The following is a 16241-nucleotide window of genomic DNA, read 5'->3' as shown; positions in this document are numbered from 1 at the left end:
GTGATGTCTCGCAGCATGTCCTGGCTGCACTGGTCGCCCAATTGCCACCACCTTTCTTGCTATTGGGCGACTTCAACGCCCATAACCCTCTGTGGGGTGGGTAAGTGGCAACAGGTCGAGGCGCCATCGTTGAGCATTTCTTGTCGCAGCTCGATCTCTCGCTGTTAAATGATGGTGCCTTCACACACTTCAGTGTGGCGCATGGCACCTACTCCACCATTGACCTTTCAATCTGTAGCCATAACCTCTTACCGTCTGTCCAATGGAGTGTGCATGACGACCTGTGTGGTAGTGACCACTTTCCGCTCTTTTTGTCACTACCACAGCGTCACTCTTCTGGGCGCCCTAGCAGATGGGCTATGAATAAGGCTTACTGGGACTTGTTCTCCTCCACTGCCGCTTTTGAGCCTCTCTCTACTGATGACATTGATGCGGTGGTTCAATCGGTCACCACCGGCATCGTTACTGCCGCCGAATCTGCCATTCCCCGTTCTTCTGGGTCCCCTCGGCGGAAGGCTGTGCCTTGGTGGTCGCCTGAGATCGCTGAAGCGATTAAAGATCGCCGGCGGGCGCTCCAGCGTCACAAGCGACATCCCTCCATAGACCACCTTATCGCCTTCAAACTGCTGCGTGCGCGGGCCCGCCTCCTTATCCGCCAAGGCAAGAAGGAGTGCTGGGAGCGGTATGTGTCCACCATTGGCCTCCATGTCACTCCATCGCAGGTCTGGGCCAAGATTCGACGCGTCTACGGCTATTGGCCACCTGTCAGCGTCCCTGCGCTCTCACTGAATGGAGCAGTTTGTACTGACTCCGACGTCATTGCCAACCGCTTAGCAGAGCATTTTGCTATGAGTTCCACTTCTGCGAATTACCCCCAGGCCTTCCGCTCCATTAAAGAGCGGATGGAACGTCGGAGCCTTTCGTTTCGCACCAACCACCTAGCATCTTACAATGCTCAATTTAGTGAGTGGGAATTTTGCAGTGCCCTAGCTGCTTGCCCTGATACCGCTCCTGGGCCAGATGGCATCCACTGTCAGATGCTGAAACACCTTTCAGTGGACTGCCAGCGGCGCCTTCTCGATCTTTACAACCGTCTTTGGGTCAAGGGGGAGTTTCCGTCGCAATGGCGGGAAGGCATTGTCATCCCCGTTTTGAAACCTGGAAAGAACCCTCTGGAGGTGGACAGCTACCGTCCCATTAGCCTCACCAACGTTCTTTGCAAGTTGCTTGAACGGATTGTGAGCCGGCGCTTGAATTGGGTACTGGAGTCTCGGGGCCTTCTGGCTCCGTCTCAGGGTGGGTTCCGTAAAGGCCGCTCCGCCACCGACAATCTGGTGAGCCTGGAGTCGGCCATCCGTACTGCCTTTGCCCGCCGTCAGCACCTGGTCGCTGTCTTTTTCGACATGCGGAAGGCGTACGATACAACATGGCGTCATCACATCCTTTCTACGCTTCATGGATGGGGTCTTCGGGGTCCTCTGCTGATTTTTATCCGCAATTTTCTGTCGTGTCGTACCTTCCGCGTGCAAGTCGCGGCCTCGTATAGTTCCTCCCACGTCCAGGAGAACGGTGTGCCACAGGGTTCTGTTTTAAGTGTCTGTCTGTTTTTAATAGCCATTAACGGGCTTGCTGCGGCTGTGGGAAATTCTGTCTCCGCTTCCCTGTATGCTGACGACTTTTGCCTTTACTACAGCTCTACTGGCATTGCAGCTGTTGAACGTCAGCTACAGGGCGCTATCCGTAAGGCGCAGTCTTGGGCTGCAGCGCATGGGTTTCAGTTTTCGGCAGCCAAGACCCGCGTTATGCATTTCTGCCGGCGCCGAACAGTCCATCCTGAGCCGCGGCTTTATCTTGCCGACGAACTGCTTGCTGTGGTGGAGACCCACAGGTTTTTGGGGGTGGTTTTTGATGCCCGGTTGACTTGGCTGCCTCATATCCGGCAGCTCAAACAGGCGTGTTGGCGGCATCTCAATGCTCTGTGATGTTTGAGCCACACCCGCTGGGGCGCCGACCGCCCTACCCTGTTACGGCTCTACCAGGCGTTAATCCAGTCCCGTTTGGATTATGGGTGCCTGGCATATGGCTCAGCATCCCCGTCTGCATTGCGGGTGCTGGACCCAATTCTCCACAGCGGGATACGCCTTGCCACTGGTGCTTTCCGCACCAGCCCTGTGGACAGCTTACTAGTGGAGGCAGGTGTCCCTCCACTGCGGTTCCGACGCCAACAATTACTGGCTGCTTATGCTGCCCAGGTTTTTAGCTTGCCCGGGCATCCAAATTACCGTGTGCTGTTCCCGCAGTCGGTCGTCCATCTGCCAGAGCGTCGGCCTCGGTCGGGTTGTCCGATCACCGTGTGCGGTAAGGAGCTTCTCTCCGGGCTTGGATTTTTCCCTGTTCCACCTCCTTTCCGGGCCACTTTGCGTACACCCCCATGGTGTGTTCCTCGCCCTTACCTTCGGCTCGACTTGGCACAGGGCCCGAAGGACTCAGTCCCTCCAGAGGCCTTCCACCGCCGCTTTTCTTCCATCCTGGCCACGTATCAGGGCTCTGGAATTGTTTACACTGACGGTTCGATGGTTGCTGGTCGTGTCGGATATGCGCTCACTCTAGGGGACCAGTCCGAACAACGTTCCTTGGCGGCTGGCTGCAGCATTTACACTGCTGAGCTGGTCACCATCTTTCGAGCCCTAGAGTATATCCGCTCCTGCTCAGGTGAGTCCTTTGTTATCTGTAGCGACTCCCTGAGCAGTTTACGAGTTCTCGACCAGTGTTTCCCTCGTTCCCGTCTAGTGATGGCTATCCAGGAGTCCCTGTCTACTCTTGACCGTTGCGGCCGCTCTGTGGTCTTTGTTTGGACCCCAGGCCATGTTGGGATCCCCGGGAATGAGAATGTTGACCGTCTGGCGAAAGAGGCCACGAGTACATCATCTCTTGATGTTGGCCTCCCAGAGACTGATTTGCGGGCAGTCTTCCGCCGCAAAATTTTGGCACTATGGGACGATGAATGGCGCGAACTGACGACGCGCAATAAACTCCGTGCTGTGAAGGAGACGACGGCTGTGTGGCGGTCATCCCTGCGAGCCACTCGCAGGGACTCAGTAGTTCTTTGCCGGCTCCGCATTGGCCACTCCCGGCTGACACACAGTTATTTACTGCGCCGGGAGGACCCTCCTCTATGTCGCTGTGGGGCGGCTTTGACGGTGGCCCACATTTTGATGGCCTGCCCCCTTTTAGCTGTGGTCAGGCAGACATTTGCGCTGCCTGATACGCTCCCTGCCCTTTTAGCAGACGACTCCGCAATGGCTGACTTAGTTTTACGTTTTATTCGTGCAGGGGGCTTTTATCATTTAATCTGAGTGTTTCTGTTTTATGTTATTGTTTTGTGTTGATTCTGGCCTTTGGCCTATGCTTTTAAACTGGTTTTTTAACGTGTTTCTAAGTGGTTGGCTTTTCCTTTTTTTATTTCTATGGTCGGCCAACCACCGTCACACTCTGTGTGGTTTTAGTTCATTTTGTCTTGTCTTTGTCTCAGTTTCTGTTGTTCTGTATCGCCTGTGTTCTATTCTGTTCCTCATTTTTATTCTCTGTGGGTGTTCTTTGTATTTGGAAAAAGGGACCGATGACCGTCACAGTCTGGTCCCTTTGATCCCCCAAACCAACCAACCAACCAACCTCCTCCTCCTCCTCCTCCTCCTCCTCCTCCTCCTCCTCCTCTTACTGCTCCTGGCTATGGTAATATATTGCCTGCTGACTGAATGAAACACCTATTAGAAAACCTTTTACTGTTTCATTCAATATTTACTTCAATAAAAAATAGTTGCCTATATGAGAAAGAACTTTTAACACTTATCATGTTTGTATCCTCTAACTTAATCATTTATATATGATTCTCAGCTGCACTGCATTTTTTTAAAAAAACATATGATGCAAATTCTGCTATCAAGGATGAACTACAGTTCAGCTAAGAGAGAACACATGGCCAGGAGAAGTAAGAGGAGGAGGAGGCCATGTCAGCATTATCGTTTCATTATTGTGAAAATTGCATCTACAGGTCCATATGACATTCAGCCGTTATACTGTATTATTTCATATCAGAACCATCCAGCAAATCTGTATAAAGAATTAGGGGCAGAAATCATGAAATGTGTTTACACCATCTGTCATTAAAAAAAAAAATAGCATTGCAGGCAAGAATCACTTTCCCAGAATCAGTCTGTTGATTGGGTGGATGAATTAAGTAGTATTTTAGGTGTAACAGGAGTACCACATGCTTCATTAATAGTGCCTTTTAGTAACTGTGCAAGTGCTGCTAACCTCGATTTAGGTTAGACACTGAATTGGAAAAATTATAATCTGTTAAGGTAAAGTTGTGATCATCCCAAGGTTTAGTTCGAATATCACAGGTCGTATACCATTGCCTTCCTCTGACCTTGCCCAGCCAATTGCATTCAGGTGGATGTACAGTTTAATGTGGATTCTAAACCACAGTGTAACTTGGAATTTTTCTCATTAACAAATTTGCCATAGGTGAAAGAAGTTGTGACAGCTACAAATCCTAGGACCAACCGAGCATCTAACCCAAAACCTCTGTATCTGTACTCAGGCACTTTACCATTGAAACTCACAGCCTCATGTTACATGACCCATATTGAACAGATGTTTTTTAAACAGTACTCATGCCTTGATGTGGAACACACTGAACTAAATAGGAAAGATTAGAGTAAAGGCACCAGGTTTTATAATCAGATCTAATTGGTTGCCATTTGTATGTTGTTTTGCTCCATGTCTTCCATAATACACTATCATTGCCTAATCCAAAAACAAATTTATGTCCCTGTGATAAAACTACTTAACTTTTTCATTTAATGATTGCCATGGACACCCAAGTTTGTGAATTTATTATTCATATCCAAGTTAGTATTGCCTGCAATGTGGAAGTGTTTTATGATTTGCATAAACCTGTTTTCATCTGTAGCACGTGAAATAGCCTTGTTCTCACAAGCTTCACTCTTTTTCCTGTCTTCAGTTTAGAAAGCTGAGAATAACCAGATAAAAGTAAAATTACAAAAAATATTTGTACTTTGTTGACAATGTGCAAACACATTTTTAGTTTTCATAGCATATATGTTGATATAATTAGCAATCGTGGCCAGAAGTTCATGAAAGATAAACTCAAATAATTCAACAGCACTGTAGGCCTTTTTTGAAATTAAAACGTTCACAGTTTATTCCTTCCCTTTATCAGTGAACAGGTCAGCATAGAACCATGGCATCTGCAAACTGCGCTTCTTGATTTTTGTTTTCTTTGTTTTGTGTTAAAAGTCAGAGACCCTTTTGAAAGTATTCAGTTTCTTCCAAATCATTATTTTCTACAAAAGGTCCTTCATCAGTACCAGCCTAAGTTCCACATACAAAAATTTGTACAGCAATTGTTTTCACTATAGTTGTGATATGTCCTTGTATTTCTGCTGTGAATTGTTTCCTGGAGAGGTGATCAATATTTTCCTCCTCTTCATTGTCACTGTCCTCAGTGGGTAACCTCAGTTTTGCGGAGGGTTTATAAAAACATCTGCTCTGAGCATTATCTTCCACTAACGTAAAATCGATAAAAATAATAAGGTACCCTGTCAGGATTGCTGTTCCAAAAATGGAAACCAGATTTGTATCATAAATCTGTAAACACAAATCTTAATATGCAAATATTTATTCATAGTTGTTATTAAAGCTCTCATACATTGAAAATTACTCAGAATGTAGATGTTCTTTGATCACATATTTGAGGATAACATTGCACTGAAATAACTTTAAATAGCAATGAGTTCTGAGTCTCATGTGGAATGCAACAATGGAATAACTGCAGCATTCCTCTGAGTGAGAAGGACCATTATGCCATGGCCATTAAAACTATATCCATTTCTTCACAGTATATACATCACTAGAATCTGTGAAACACTATGTTTCGTGGAACAGCAGTCCTAAATAAGTTAATGCATTAAAATTGAATTTTTCACTTATACCATGCTGAAAATGTTGCCTTATTGTTTGTAGACTCATAGATACAGTAAACTAACCCCTTTATTTGAAAAAGCAGAAATATTTGTTGTATGGGAAAAACCATAAGCAGGTTATCAGAAAGATGTATTCATGAAGTAATCCAGATACTAGGGTATTTAATGTTGGTTACAGAATGATCTTCGAGCTTTCAATGATCTTTTACAACAACTCCAAAGTAATTCAGTTAAGAGCTGTCCTGAGAGCCCAAATTCTGACACAGCTGTACTAATGGCCAGGCTGAGGTGAGTGTTACCCCATATACATCAAAAGACAGTGCAGTAATTACCTTCTTTTATTTAATCTTTATAGCTTTGAGCTGTGTATGTTTGGATTAACAGTTACCTTGGAAACTCATGTTTGTATAAACAACCACATGCGCGTGCGTGCGCGCGCGTTTGTGTGTGTGTGTGTGTGTGTGTGTGTGTGTGTGTGTGTGTGTGTGTGTGTACTGAAATTTTTGCACATTACCAATAAGTAGCACAGCTATACCTAACACAGTTGAAGCAAAGTTATTCATATTCAGAAAATTTATTTTGAAGTATATGAAGTTATTGAAAGCTCTATTTTATTATGTATATGTATATGCCGGACTGCAACTATGCTCAGAAAAGTTTTCATACACATGCGCAACTGTGATCATTGATCAGAAATCGGATTTCATTGAAGCAAGAGAAAGCTTCCTCCTACTTGGAAGCAGTGAAATACAGCTACTGGTATTCTTGCACTCTTACCAGGTACTGATCATTAAGACATGAAAAACATGTATGTACACTGCCAGACCTAACATGCTGAGTGGACCAAATCACAATCAAATTTTTATTGAGTGAATGTCCAAAGCTCACTCTGATGAGCACGGCATTAGTGGCTCCAATGGTCTCAACAATAATTGCACTATTGTTTATTTACTAGAGTATCTCCTATTACACCCTTGGCACCACACATTATTGGGCAGCAGGTTAATCGGAACATCTTTACAGGGTATGGAAAGTGTAAGATTACTGACGTGTTGAATGTGATCCTCAGTCTTCTTCTTCTTCTTCTTCTTCTCCTTCAGCTATGAGTGCTTTTCGCTTGCTGTGTTACAAGATAAGTAATTTAGCTAGTAATTAATCATTTTTGCTGTTTATTCTATAGTATTTACGTGCATTAGTGTCAGATACACATGATAAATTCAAGGTTTCAGTTTTTATTTGCATATGAATAAGATAAGTGAAGTTTCTGTTTTGGACAGTTCCAGGTGTACACAAACGTTTGTTTACATTCTTAACTGACGTTAAATACGCGGGATTATCAATTAAGTTACTGTACAATACTCAGTATTCACGTTTATTAGTGTCATTTAGACTCAATACATTGAAGGTAGCAGTTTTTATATGTTTCATTAGGAATAGTGATACTGACAGTGATATCTAACCTCACTTGTAGTGCAACCTGCGCCAGTTAACAGTTAAGCAAACGTAAAATACATGGTAAATTAGTCTTACACTACAATATCTGAGTAAATCTGTGTTACAATAAAACTTCTGATCCCTTCTTACATACAGATTAGTTAGCAGAAAGCTAAAACTCACCTTGCCGTCTGCTTAAATACCTTAGCTTGTTGTGGGCTTTAGTGATTGTGTACTGTAAGCCCATCGATTCCTATAAAGTATAATTCGTATTTGTGCTTTACATTCTGAACTCTTATTGTTAGCTAAAGGTGTTGTTTTGTACCTGCATCTGTTAGTGTACAATACCCAGTGTTTACATTTATTAGTGTCATTTAGACTCGGTACATTTAAGGTAGCGGTTTTATAGTTTTATTAGGTCACTTTCACGTGTGCGTAAACGCTTGTTTAAATTACAAATACGAGGGATAATCAGTAGGTGCAGCTTACCGTAGGTCACTGTTTAATTCGTTTATAATATTCACTAGATAGCCCCTAGCAGTTTACTGTTAGTCGCTATCTTATTCTTTAGTATTCACTAAATAGCCCCTAGCAGGAAAATAAGCACCAGATCTCGCTTCTACCATAAATTTTTATTTTCATTATTGAGTGTCCTTCCTGCCAACTAGAAGGGGACTAATGACGACAGCAGTTGAGTCCCCTAGTGCTCAGAGCCATTTGCACCATTTAGCCTGCCAACTAGAGTGTAGCTGTTAACCTTGTGTGGCAGTAGGTTTCCATAGTAAATCAGTTATTAGTTAGATGGATAGGGACTGTGACCGTTGTGTGTAGATGCAGGATGAGTTGGCCACAGTCCAAACACAGCTGGAAGCTTTGTTGGCCGCAGTCAACAAGCTCCAGAGTGCCACCTTGAGGTGCGGTGGGGATGGAGTGCCTGGGGCAGCCTCTGCTGTACTAGATGTGCAGGGGGTGATGTCACAGCTCTCTGTCACTGAGCCTCACCTCAGTGTGGGTGGCAGACTGTGTTGAGGTCTCGAGCCTCAAGGCGAAGGCTGCATGGGGGACGCAGGCTCCTGCCAAATCCCATACGCTTTGCTAATAGATTCAGTGTGCTATCTGATGCTTTGGGGGGGGGGGGGGGGGGGTAGGAGGAGGCTGAGCTGGATCAGAATGCACCTGCCACAATAGTGGCTGCTCCTTCAGCAGGGTCCGGACAGGCACGTGGGGGTAGGGGTTTCTTAGTTATTGGGAGCTCCAATGTTAGGCGGGTCATGGAGCCCCCTCAGGAACATAGCGGCTGGGCAGGGAAGAAGTCCAACGTTCACTCAGTGTGCTTGCTGGGGGGCCAAGTCCGGGATATGGAAGAGGCTCTTCCGGCGGCTATCGAGTGTGCAGGGTGCAGCCAGCTGCACATTGTTGCACATGTCGGCACCAACGATGCCCGTCATCGGGGTTCTGAGGAAATCCTTGGGTCCTTTCGACAGCTGGCTAAATTTGTGAAGGTGGCCTCCATCACTTTAGGAGTGGAAGCCAAGCTGATGATCTGCAGCATTTTACCCAGGGTGGACCGGGGTCCTCCTCTGGTTCGGAGTTGAGTGGAGAATCTAAACCGGAGGCTACGTCAACTCTGTGACGAAAATGGTTGTAGATTCCTTGACCTACACTATGGGGTGGAAGGTTGTAGGATGCCCTTCGATAGTTCAGGAGTGCACTACACACAGGAAGCAGCTACATGGGTAGCACAGTACTTGAGGCATGCATATGGGGGTTTTTTAGATTAGGTTCCTCCCCACGGGAAACAAACCGCTGGCCTGAAAACTTACCAGTTCATGACACTGATGTAGGTGTGTCAACTGTAAAAATTGTTAGTTTGCCTATACAGGTCATTTCAAAGGATTTAAATATGCTTAATCTCATGCTAGTAAATTGTTGGAGTGTCTGTAGCAAGATCCCAGAGTTAATCTCCGAAATAAACAGTAGCAATGCCAATATTGTATTAGCTACCGAAAGCTGGTTGAAACCAAACATAAAAGGCAGTGAAATTTTGAACTCTGATTGGACAATGTTTAGGAAGGATGGGACTGATGCTATGGGAGGTGGTGTGTTCATTCCAGTTAAAAGCTATTTAAACACAGTTTAGATCGATACTGGGTTGGACTGTGAAATAGTCTGGATAAAGCTGTCAATCAGACAAGGATGGACCATTGTATTAGGATGTTTTTATAGACCACCAGCATCTGCAACAAACGTCGCAGAACGTTTCACGGAAAGTCTTGAATACACAGGAAATAAATATCCAAATTATCCAATAGTTATAGGTGGAGACTTTAATCTAGCATCCATTGACTGGGAAAATTACACGTTTATCACTGGGGGCAGAAGCAAAGATTAGTGTGAAGTTATTCTAGGAGCACTCTCAAAATGCAACCTTGAACAATTTGTTAGAAAACCAACTCGAGATGGGAACATATTAGATACCTTGGCGACAAACAGACCTGATCTTTTTGAGGAAGTTAATCTAGAAGAAGGTATTAGCGACCATAATGTCGTTGTGGCTTCTAGGTCAGTGGAAGGTGTAAAAAAAAACAAAGAAACAGCATAGAATTTTCTTGTTTGGGAATGCAAATAAAAGTGTCATTAATGAATATCTTCATAGTCAGCTCCAAGCATTCACTGCGGGACTCTAAGATATTGAGCATCTTTGATCAGAATTTGATGATGCTGTGGTGTATGGGAAGGTGTCATCGTTGAGTGACTAGGAGGATACAAGATGACTTGGACAGGATTTGTGATTGGTGTAAAGAATGGCAGCTAACTCTAAATATAGATAAATGTAAATTAATGCAGATGAATAGGAAAAAGAATCCTGTAATGTTTGAATACTTCATTAGTAGTGTAGCGCTTGACACAGTCACGTCGATTAAATATTTGGGCGTAACATTGCAGAGCGATATGAAGTGGGACAAGCATGTAATGGCAGTTGTGTGGAAGGCGGATAGTCGTCTTTGGTTCATTGGTAGAATTTTGGGAAGATGTGGTTAATCTGTAAAGGAGACCGCTTAAAAAACACTAATACGACCTATTCTTGAGTACTGCTCGAGCATTTGGGATCCCTATCAGGTCGGATTGAGGGAGGACATAGAAGCAATTCAGAGGCGGGGTGCTAGATTTGTTACTGGTAGGTTTGATCATCACGCGAGTGTTACGGAAATGCTTCAGGAACTCGGGTGGGAGTCTCTAGAGGAAAGGAGGCGTTCTTTTCGTGAATTGCTACTGAGGAAATTTAGAGAACCAGCATTTGAGGCTGACTGCAGTACAATTTTACTGCCGCCAACTTACATTTCGCGGAAAGACCACAAAGATAAGATAAGAGAGATTAGGGCTCGTACAGAGGCATATAAGCAGTCATTTTTCCCTCGTTCTGTTTGGGAGTGGAACAGGGAAAGAAGATGCTAGTTGTGGTACAAGGTACCCTCCGCCATGCACCGTATGGTGGATTGCGGAGTATGTATGTAGGTGTCGATGTAGAATTTGAAGGCATTGTCCACCACGTGCTAGAGAAATATGTGCCTAGCAAAAATATAGGAGAGGGAAAGGATCCACCTTGGTTCAACAAACATATTAGGAAGATTCTGAGAAAGCAGAGAATTTTGCACAGTCGTTTTAAATGTCACTGACCTGCTGCCAGACTGAAATTATGCGAAATGAAAGTAGCTGCCAAAAGTTCAATGAGAAATTCTTTTAACGAATTTGAAAGCAATATTTTATTTGCAGATTCTAAAAATAACTCCAAAAAACTTTGGTCGTACATAAAATCTATGAATGCTACAAATAATTCAATACCTTCTCTTGCTGATAGTACAGGTAATGATGTAACTGATGATGATAAACAGAAGGCTGAAATTCTAAACCTAGCTTTCAAAAACTTGTTTACGGTAGAGGACTGCAGCACCATTCCCCCTTTCAATTATCTAACAAATGAAAGGATGGCTGACATAGTGTTTAGTGTATCTGGGATTGTGAAACAGTTAAGATCCTTAGACGCCAGGAAGGCATATGGCCCAGACAGTATCCCCGTAAGATTTTATGTTGACTATGTTACAAATATAGCACCATTCTTATCCATCATCTATCAGAGATCATTGGAACAGCAGAAATTTCCACGGGACTGGAAGAAGGCCCTGGTCATAGCAGTCTATAAAAAGGGTAGAAAATCGGATGCACATAATTACCGGCCAATTTCACTAACATTGATTTGTTGTAGAATCATGGAACATATTTTGTGTTCAGACATAATGACCTTTCTAGACTCTGAGAAGCTCATCTGCACAAACCACAATGGATTTAGGAAACAGCGGTCATGTGAGACACGACTCTTTGTACACAATTTACAACAGGCTCCAGATACCGGCTCCCAGGTTGATGCTATATTCTTCAACTTTCGAAAGGCGTTCGACTCACTTCTGCACTGTCGCTTGATCCAATAAGTGCACGCTTATGGTCTATCTGACGACATATGCGGTTGGATAGAAAGTTTTCTAACAGACAGGGAGCAGTATGTCGTCCTGAATGGGGAGACTTCAACAGAAACAAGAACATCAGGTGTGCCCCAGGGCAGCGTAATAGGTCTGCTGCTTTTCATGATTTACATAAATGATCTGGTTGATGATATTGACAGCGACATTAAACTGTTTGCCAATGATGCTGTAGTCTACAGGATAGTAGTATCACATGAAAGTTGTGAACAAATCAATGAGGATTTGCACAAAATAAATGCATGGTGTAATGACTGGCGGTTATCTCTCAATATTACTAAGTGTAACCTACCTCATATAACAAGGCAAAAATCCCCATTAATGTACAAGTACAAAATTAATGCCCAGTCTTTGGAAGCGGTAACGCCCGTCAAGTATCTGGGTGTGACCATTCGAAATGATTTCAAGTGGAAGTAACGGTTAAGGCGAACTCTAGGTTGCGGTTTATTGGTAGAATCCTGAAGCGATGCAGTCCTTCAACAAAGGAAATAGTTTACAATATGTTAGTTCCTCCAGTCTTGGTGTATTGTTCGTCTGAATGGGATCCTTACCAGTTCAGTCTGATTAAAGAGATTGAGAAGGTCCAAAGAAGAGCAGCAAGATATGTGACTGGTACATTCCGCCATCGCGAGAGTGTTACAAATCTCACAGAAAGTTTGAAGTGGGACACACTTGCAGATAGACGGAGTGCTAAACAGAAGGGGCTGCTCACTAAATTCCGAAATCCACACACTGCTTGGTGGCTAGCGGAGTATATATGTAGATGTAGATATATAGATGCAGATCAACATCTTCTTACCACCAGAGTCCATTTGTCGGTTATAAGGAGCCTTAGTTACTTTTAAATAATTATACACAACTTCATTAGAGTAGATTTTCATATTTATTAAAATTGTCTATCATGATACCGATCAGCTGTACAGTAATCTTCTTACTTTCCACACAACAGCCCAGTGAACTAATGTACAAGTGGTAAGAAATCTTCCTTTGCATATAATAACTGTTCAAGCCATATCAAGTCCAGGGTGAAATAAAAACAATATGGGAGAATAGATTGCTACTCACCTCCTAGAGGAGGCATTGAACTACAGACAGGTAAAATAAAAAAGAATGCTAAAACATTTCAGCTATTGAGCAAAGTCCATCTTCTGAGTAGAAAATTCTCACGCATTCAAACAAGCAAGACTTACACATACATGGCCAGTGTCTCCAAGCAACTGTTTCAGATGTGAACAGCAGTTTAGATGGGGTGGATAGTGCAGCTAAGCAAGAAGCTGGGCATGGGGAGGGGTAACAGATTAGGGATGGAGGAAGATGGGTGAAGATGCTAGTGCTGCCTGTGGGAGAATTCAGGGATGTGGTATGGATAGGTTAGGACCGCCAGGCACGGCATTGGGGCGGGGGGGGGGGGGGGGGTCAGGGAGAGTAGTAGATAAAGGGAAACGACTATGTAGATGTAAAGGTGGGATAGAAGGTGTGCGTAGTACTGATGTGGGAGCAGGGAAGGTGAGAGGTAGATGGAAGATAGGGACTTAGGGACTGCTGAAGTTTGAGGCTGGGGGGTTATGGGAATGAAGGATATGTTGTAGGGAGAGTTCACAACTGAGCAGTTTGGAAAAACTGGTGTTGTTGGGAAGAATACAAATGGCTCATGCTATGAAGCAGTCATTAAAGTGAAGCACATTGTGTTGGGTGGCACATTCAGTGTCGGGTGGTCCAGCTGTCTCTTAGCAAAAGTTTGGCGACAGCCATTTGTGTTAGCAGACAACTTGTTAGTTGTCATGCTGAAGTAGAATGTGGCACAGTGGTTGCAGCTAAGTTCGTAGATCACATGGCTGCTTTCACATGTAGCCCTGCCCTTTATGGCATACAAGGTGCCTGTTACAGAACTGGGGTAGGTGATAATGAGAGGATGTATGGAATAGGTCTTGCATCTAGACCTGTTGTGGGGATACGAGCAATGATGCAAGGGATTCAGAGTGTGGGTGGAGTAGGGACGCAGAAGCGTATTGTGTAGGTCGGGTGAGTAGCAGAATACCACTGTGAGAGGGGCAAAAATGTGGGAAGGATATTTCTCACTTCATGGCACAATGAGAGGTAGCTGACCGTCAGAAAATGTGATTCTGTTGCTCCCAGTCCTAGATGGTACTGAGTGATGAATTTGCATGAATGGCTGTGGCCAAGAACAGCTGGACCATCCAATTGCTGAAAATGCTGTCCAACACGAGGTCCTTCACTTTAATGACAGCGTTGCAGTTTGTGCCATCTGGGTTCTTCTCCCCCCTCCCCCCACGGTCGCAAGTTTGAATCCTGCCTTGGGCATGGATGTGTGTGATGTCATTAGGTTAGTTAGGTTTAAGTAGCTCTAAGTTCTAGGGGACCGATGACCTGAGATGTTAAGTCCCATAATGCTCAGAGCCATTTGAACCCTCCTCTTTTCAAACAACCATCCTTTCCTCACACACACACACACACACACACACACACACACACACACACACACAAGTACAGATTTAAAAATTTCTGCTAATCAAATTTTCACCACATTAGTAAATAGTTTAAAGCTAATTTACTGTCATTCAGCTTTGAAAAGACCCACTGCATGCAGTTCAAAACCTGTTAGAGATTTCCTTCCAGCATATGTATAACATATGGAGACATGCACATAGATGATGATGCCAGTGTTAATTTCCCGGGTGTAGCATTTACAATGCTACGTTAAATATATAATATGTGACATATATAATGAATGAAAACAAAACTGCATTCTCCAGGCACATAAAAGTTCATTACATATTTTCTTTTACAATGTAACATCAGGAATTAACTTCATTTTAAATACTCAATCATATTGCACTTCTAAGTGATTCTGAAACATTTCAGTTCATTTTACTTCGTTATTTGTTGAAAGACCTTTTACCTGCTTCATCTGCAGCACTCTTGTCACATTGTGATTTCACTGTCCTGTATAGTAATTTTCCTTTCCTCTTGTTCCATAGCCGTGCATGTCTTTATTAAGGGGGCGATCATCAGATGCTCTCACTGCCATAATATTCTCAGTACACTGTCACAATATTATGTTGTGTAAAAGCTAGTCTTGGTAGTTTTGTTATACACCTCACAGCTCATTTCTGAATTACAAATACTCTTGTCAAGTAGCCTGTGTGAAGTTCTTCAGCTTTGAATTGAATAGAAAAGATGTGGATAGGAGCTAAAGTCCATAGAACATTGCTCAAGAACCTTATTATACACAGCTTTTGCTGTATTGCATTTGAGAAAAATCTGTGTTTATCTTTTTACACAGCACATGTATGTGCTCCCTCCTGGTCAAATGCTTTCTACAATAGTTATTAAAAATGTTGTGTTGCATACTTCTTCAGTTCACTTTCTATTTAATTTAATGTTTACATTATACAGATTACTCAATTTTTTTAAACACTATGGTACAGACATTGCATTAGATATTTATTTGCCTTTTCAATATGCAGGACAACTGCATTTTCAAGTTCTTCCTCTGTCTGAGCTGCATAGATAATTGTTGTGTTATCAGCATACTTTGTAAGTTTCTGATTGATATTTTCTGGGAAATAATTTGTGTAGATAATAGTGTTGACATGAGCGGGGACCTTTGCGGCATACCATATGCGACAGTTGGAACCTCACATTTTTAGTTGATTGTATTTCCCCCACTAGTATCTCAGATTTTGGCGCAATGTTTCATATTTATAATGAGCAATTTAGTCCTAGAATTTCTTTCATATCCCAGCTCGGAATGATTCATGCTGTCAAATGCTTCATACAAGTTGATGAAGATACATCAACCATTCTGTTGTCTGCCAAGTGAATTCGTAATATGTTCAGCTTAATTCATTGCTCATAGACTGAAGACATGTTGTGATGAGTGTAATATTTTAAATTTTGTTAGAAAACTTAGACTTATAGTTTTTATCATCATTTCATAGTGATATTGGTCTGTAGTTTCTTAGTTCTCCTGTGTTCCTTTCCTTAATATGCTCTTACTTTACCTGCTATTAGTGAATATGGATAAATGTCTTTCTCTGTTGCAACGTTCAGTTGTGTTACAGTTTTCAGTAATCTTTACCTGCATCCATTTATGAGATGTTTGGTAACACCATCTAGCCAGATGTGGTTAGCACACTGGACTCACATTACGGAGGACAACTGTGCAAATGCCCATGTGGCTTTCCTGATTTAGGTTTTCCTTGACCTCCTTAAATCACTCCAAGCTAGTGTCGTAATGGAG

The 16241-nt window shown here is 43.3% G+C and overlaps 1 protein-coding gene across 2 annotated transcripts in view; it reads left to right on the top strand.

Annotated features, from left to right (window-relative positions):
* Positions 1–16241, top strand: part of LOC126250778 (E3 ubiquitin-protein ligase TRIM37-like) — a 313056-nt gene that overhangs the window by 253307 nt on the left and 43508 nt on the right. For both annotated transcript variants that reach the window (XM_049951588.1, XM_049951587.1), the window contains exon 15: positions 6187–6296. In XM_049951588.1, the coding sequence (XP_049807545.1) occupies positions 6187–6296 (110 nt within the window). The remainder of the gene's footprint in view (positions 1–6186; positions 6297–16241) is intronic.

This window comes from Schistocerca nitens, chromosome 1, assembly GCF_023898315.1.
Source record: "Schistocerca nitens isolate TAMUIC-IGC-003100 chromosome 1, iqSchNite1.1, whole genome shotgun sequence".
NCBI classification, from domain to species: domain Eukaryota; kingdom Metazoa; phylum Arthropoda; class Insecta; order Orthoptera; family Acrididae; genus Schistocerca; species Schistocerca nitens.
This window is presented reverse-complemented; position numbering and strand designations above follow the sequence as displayed.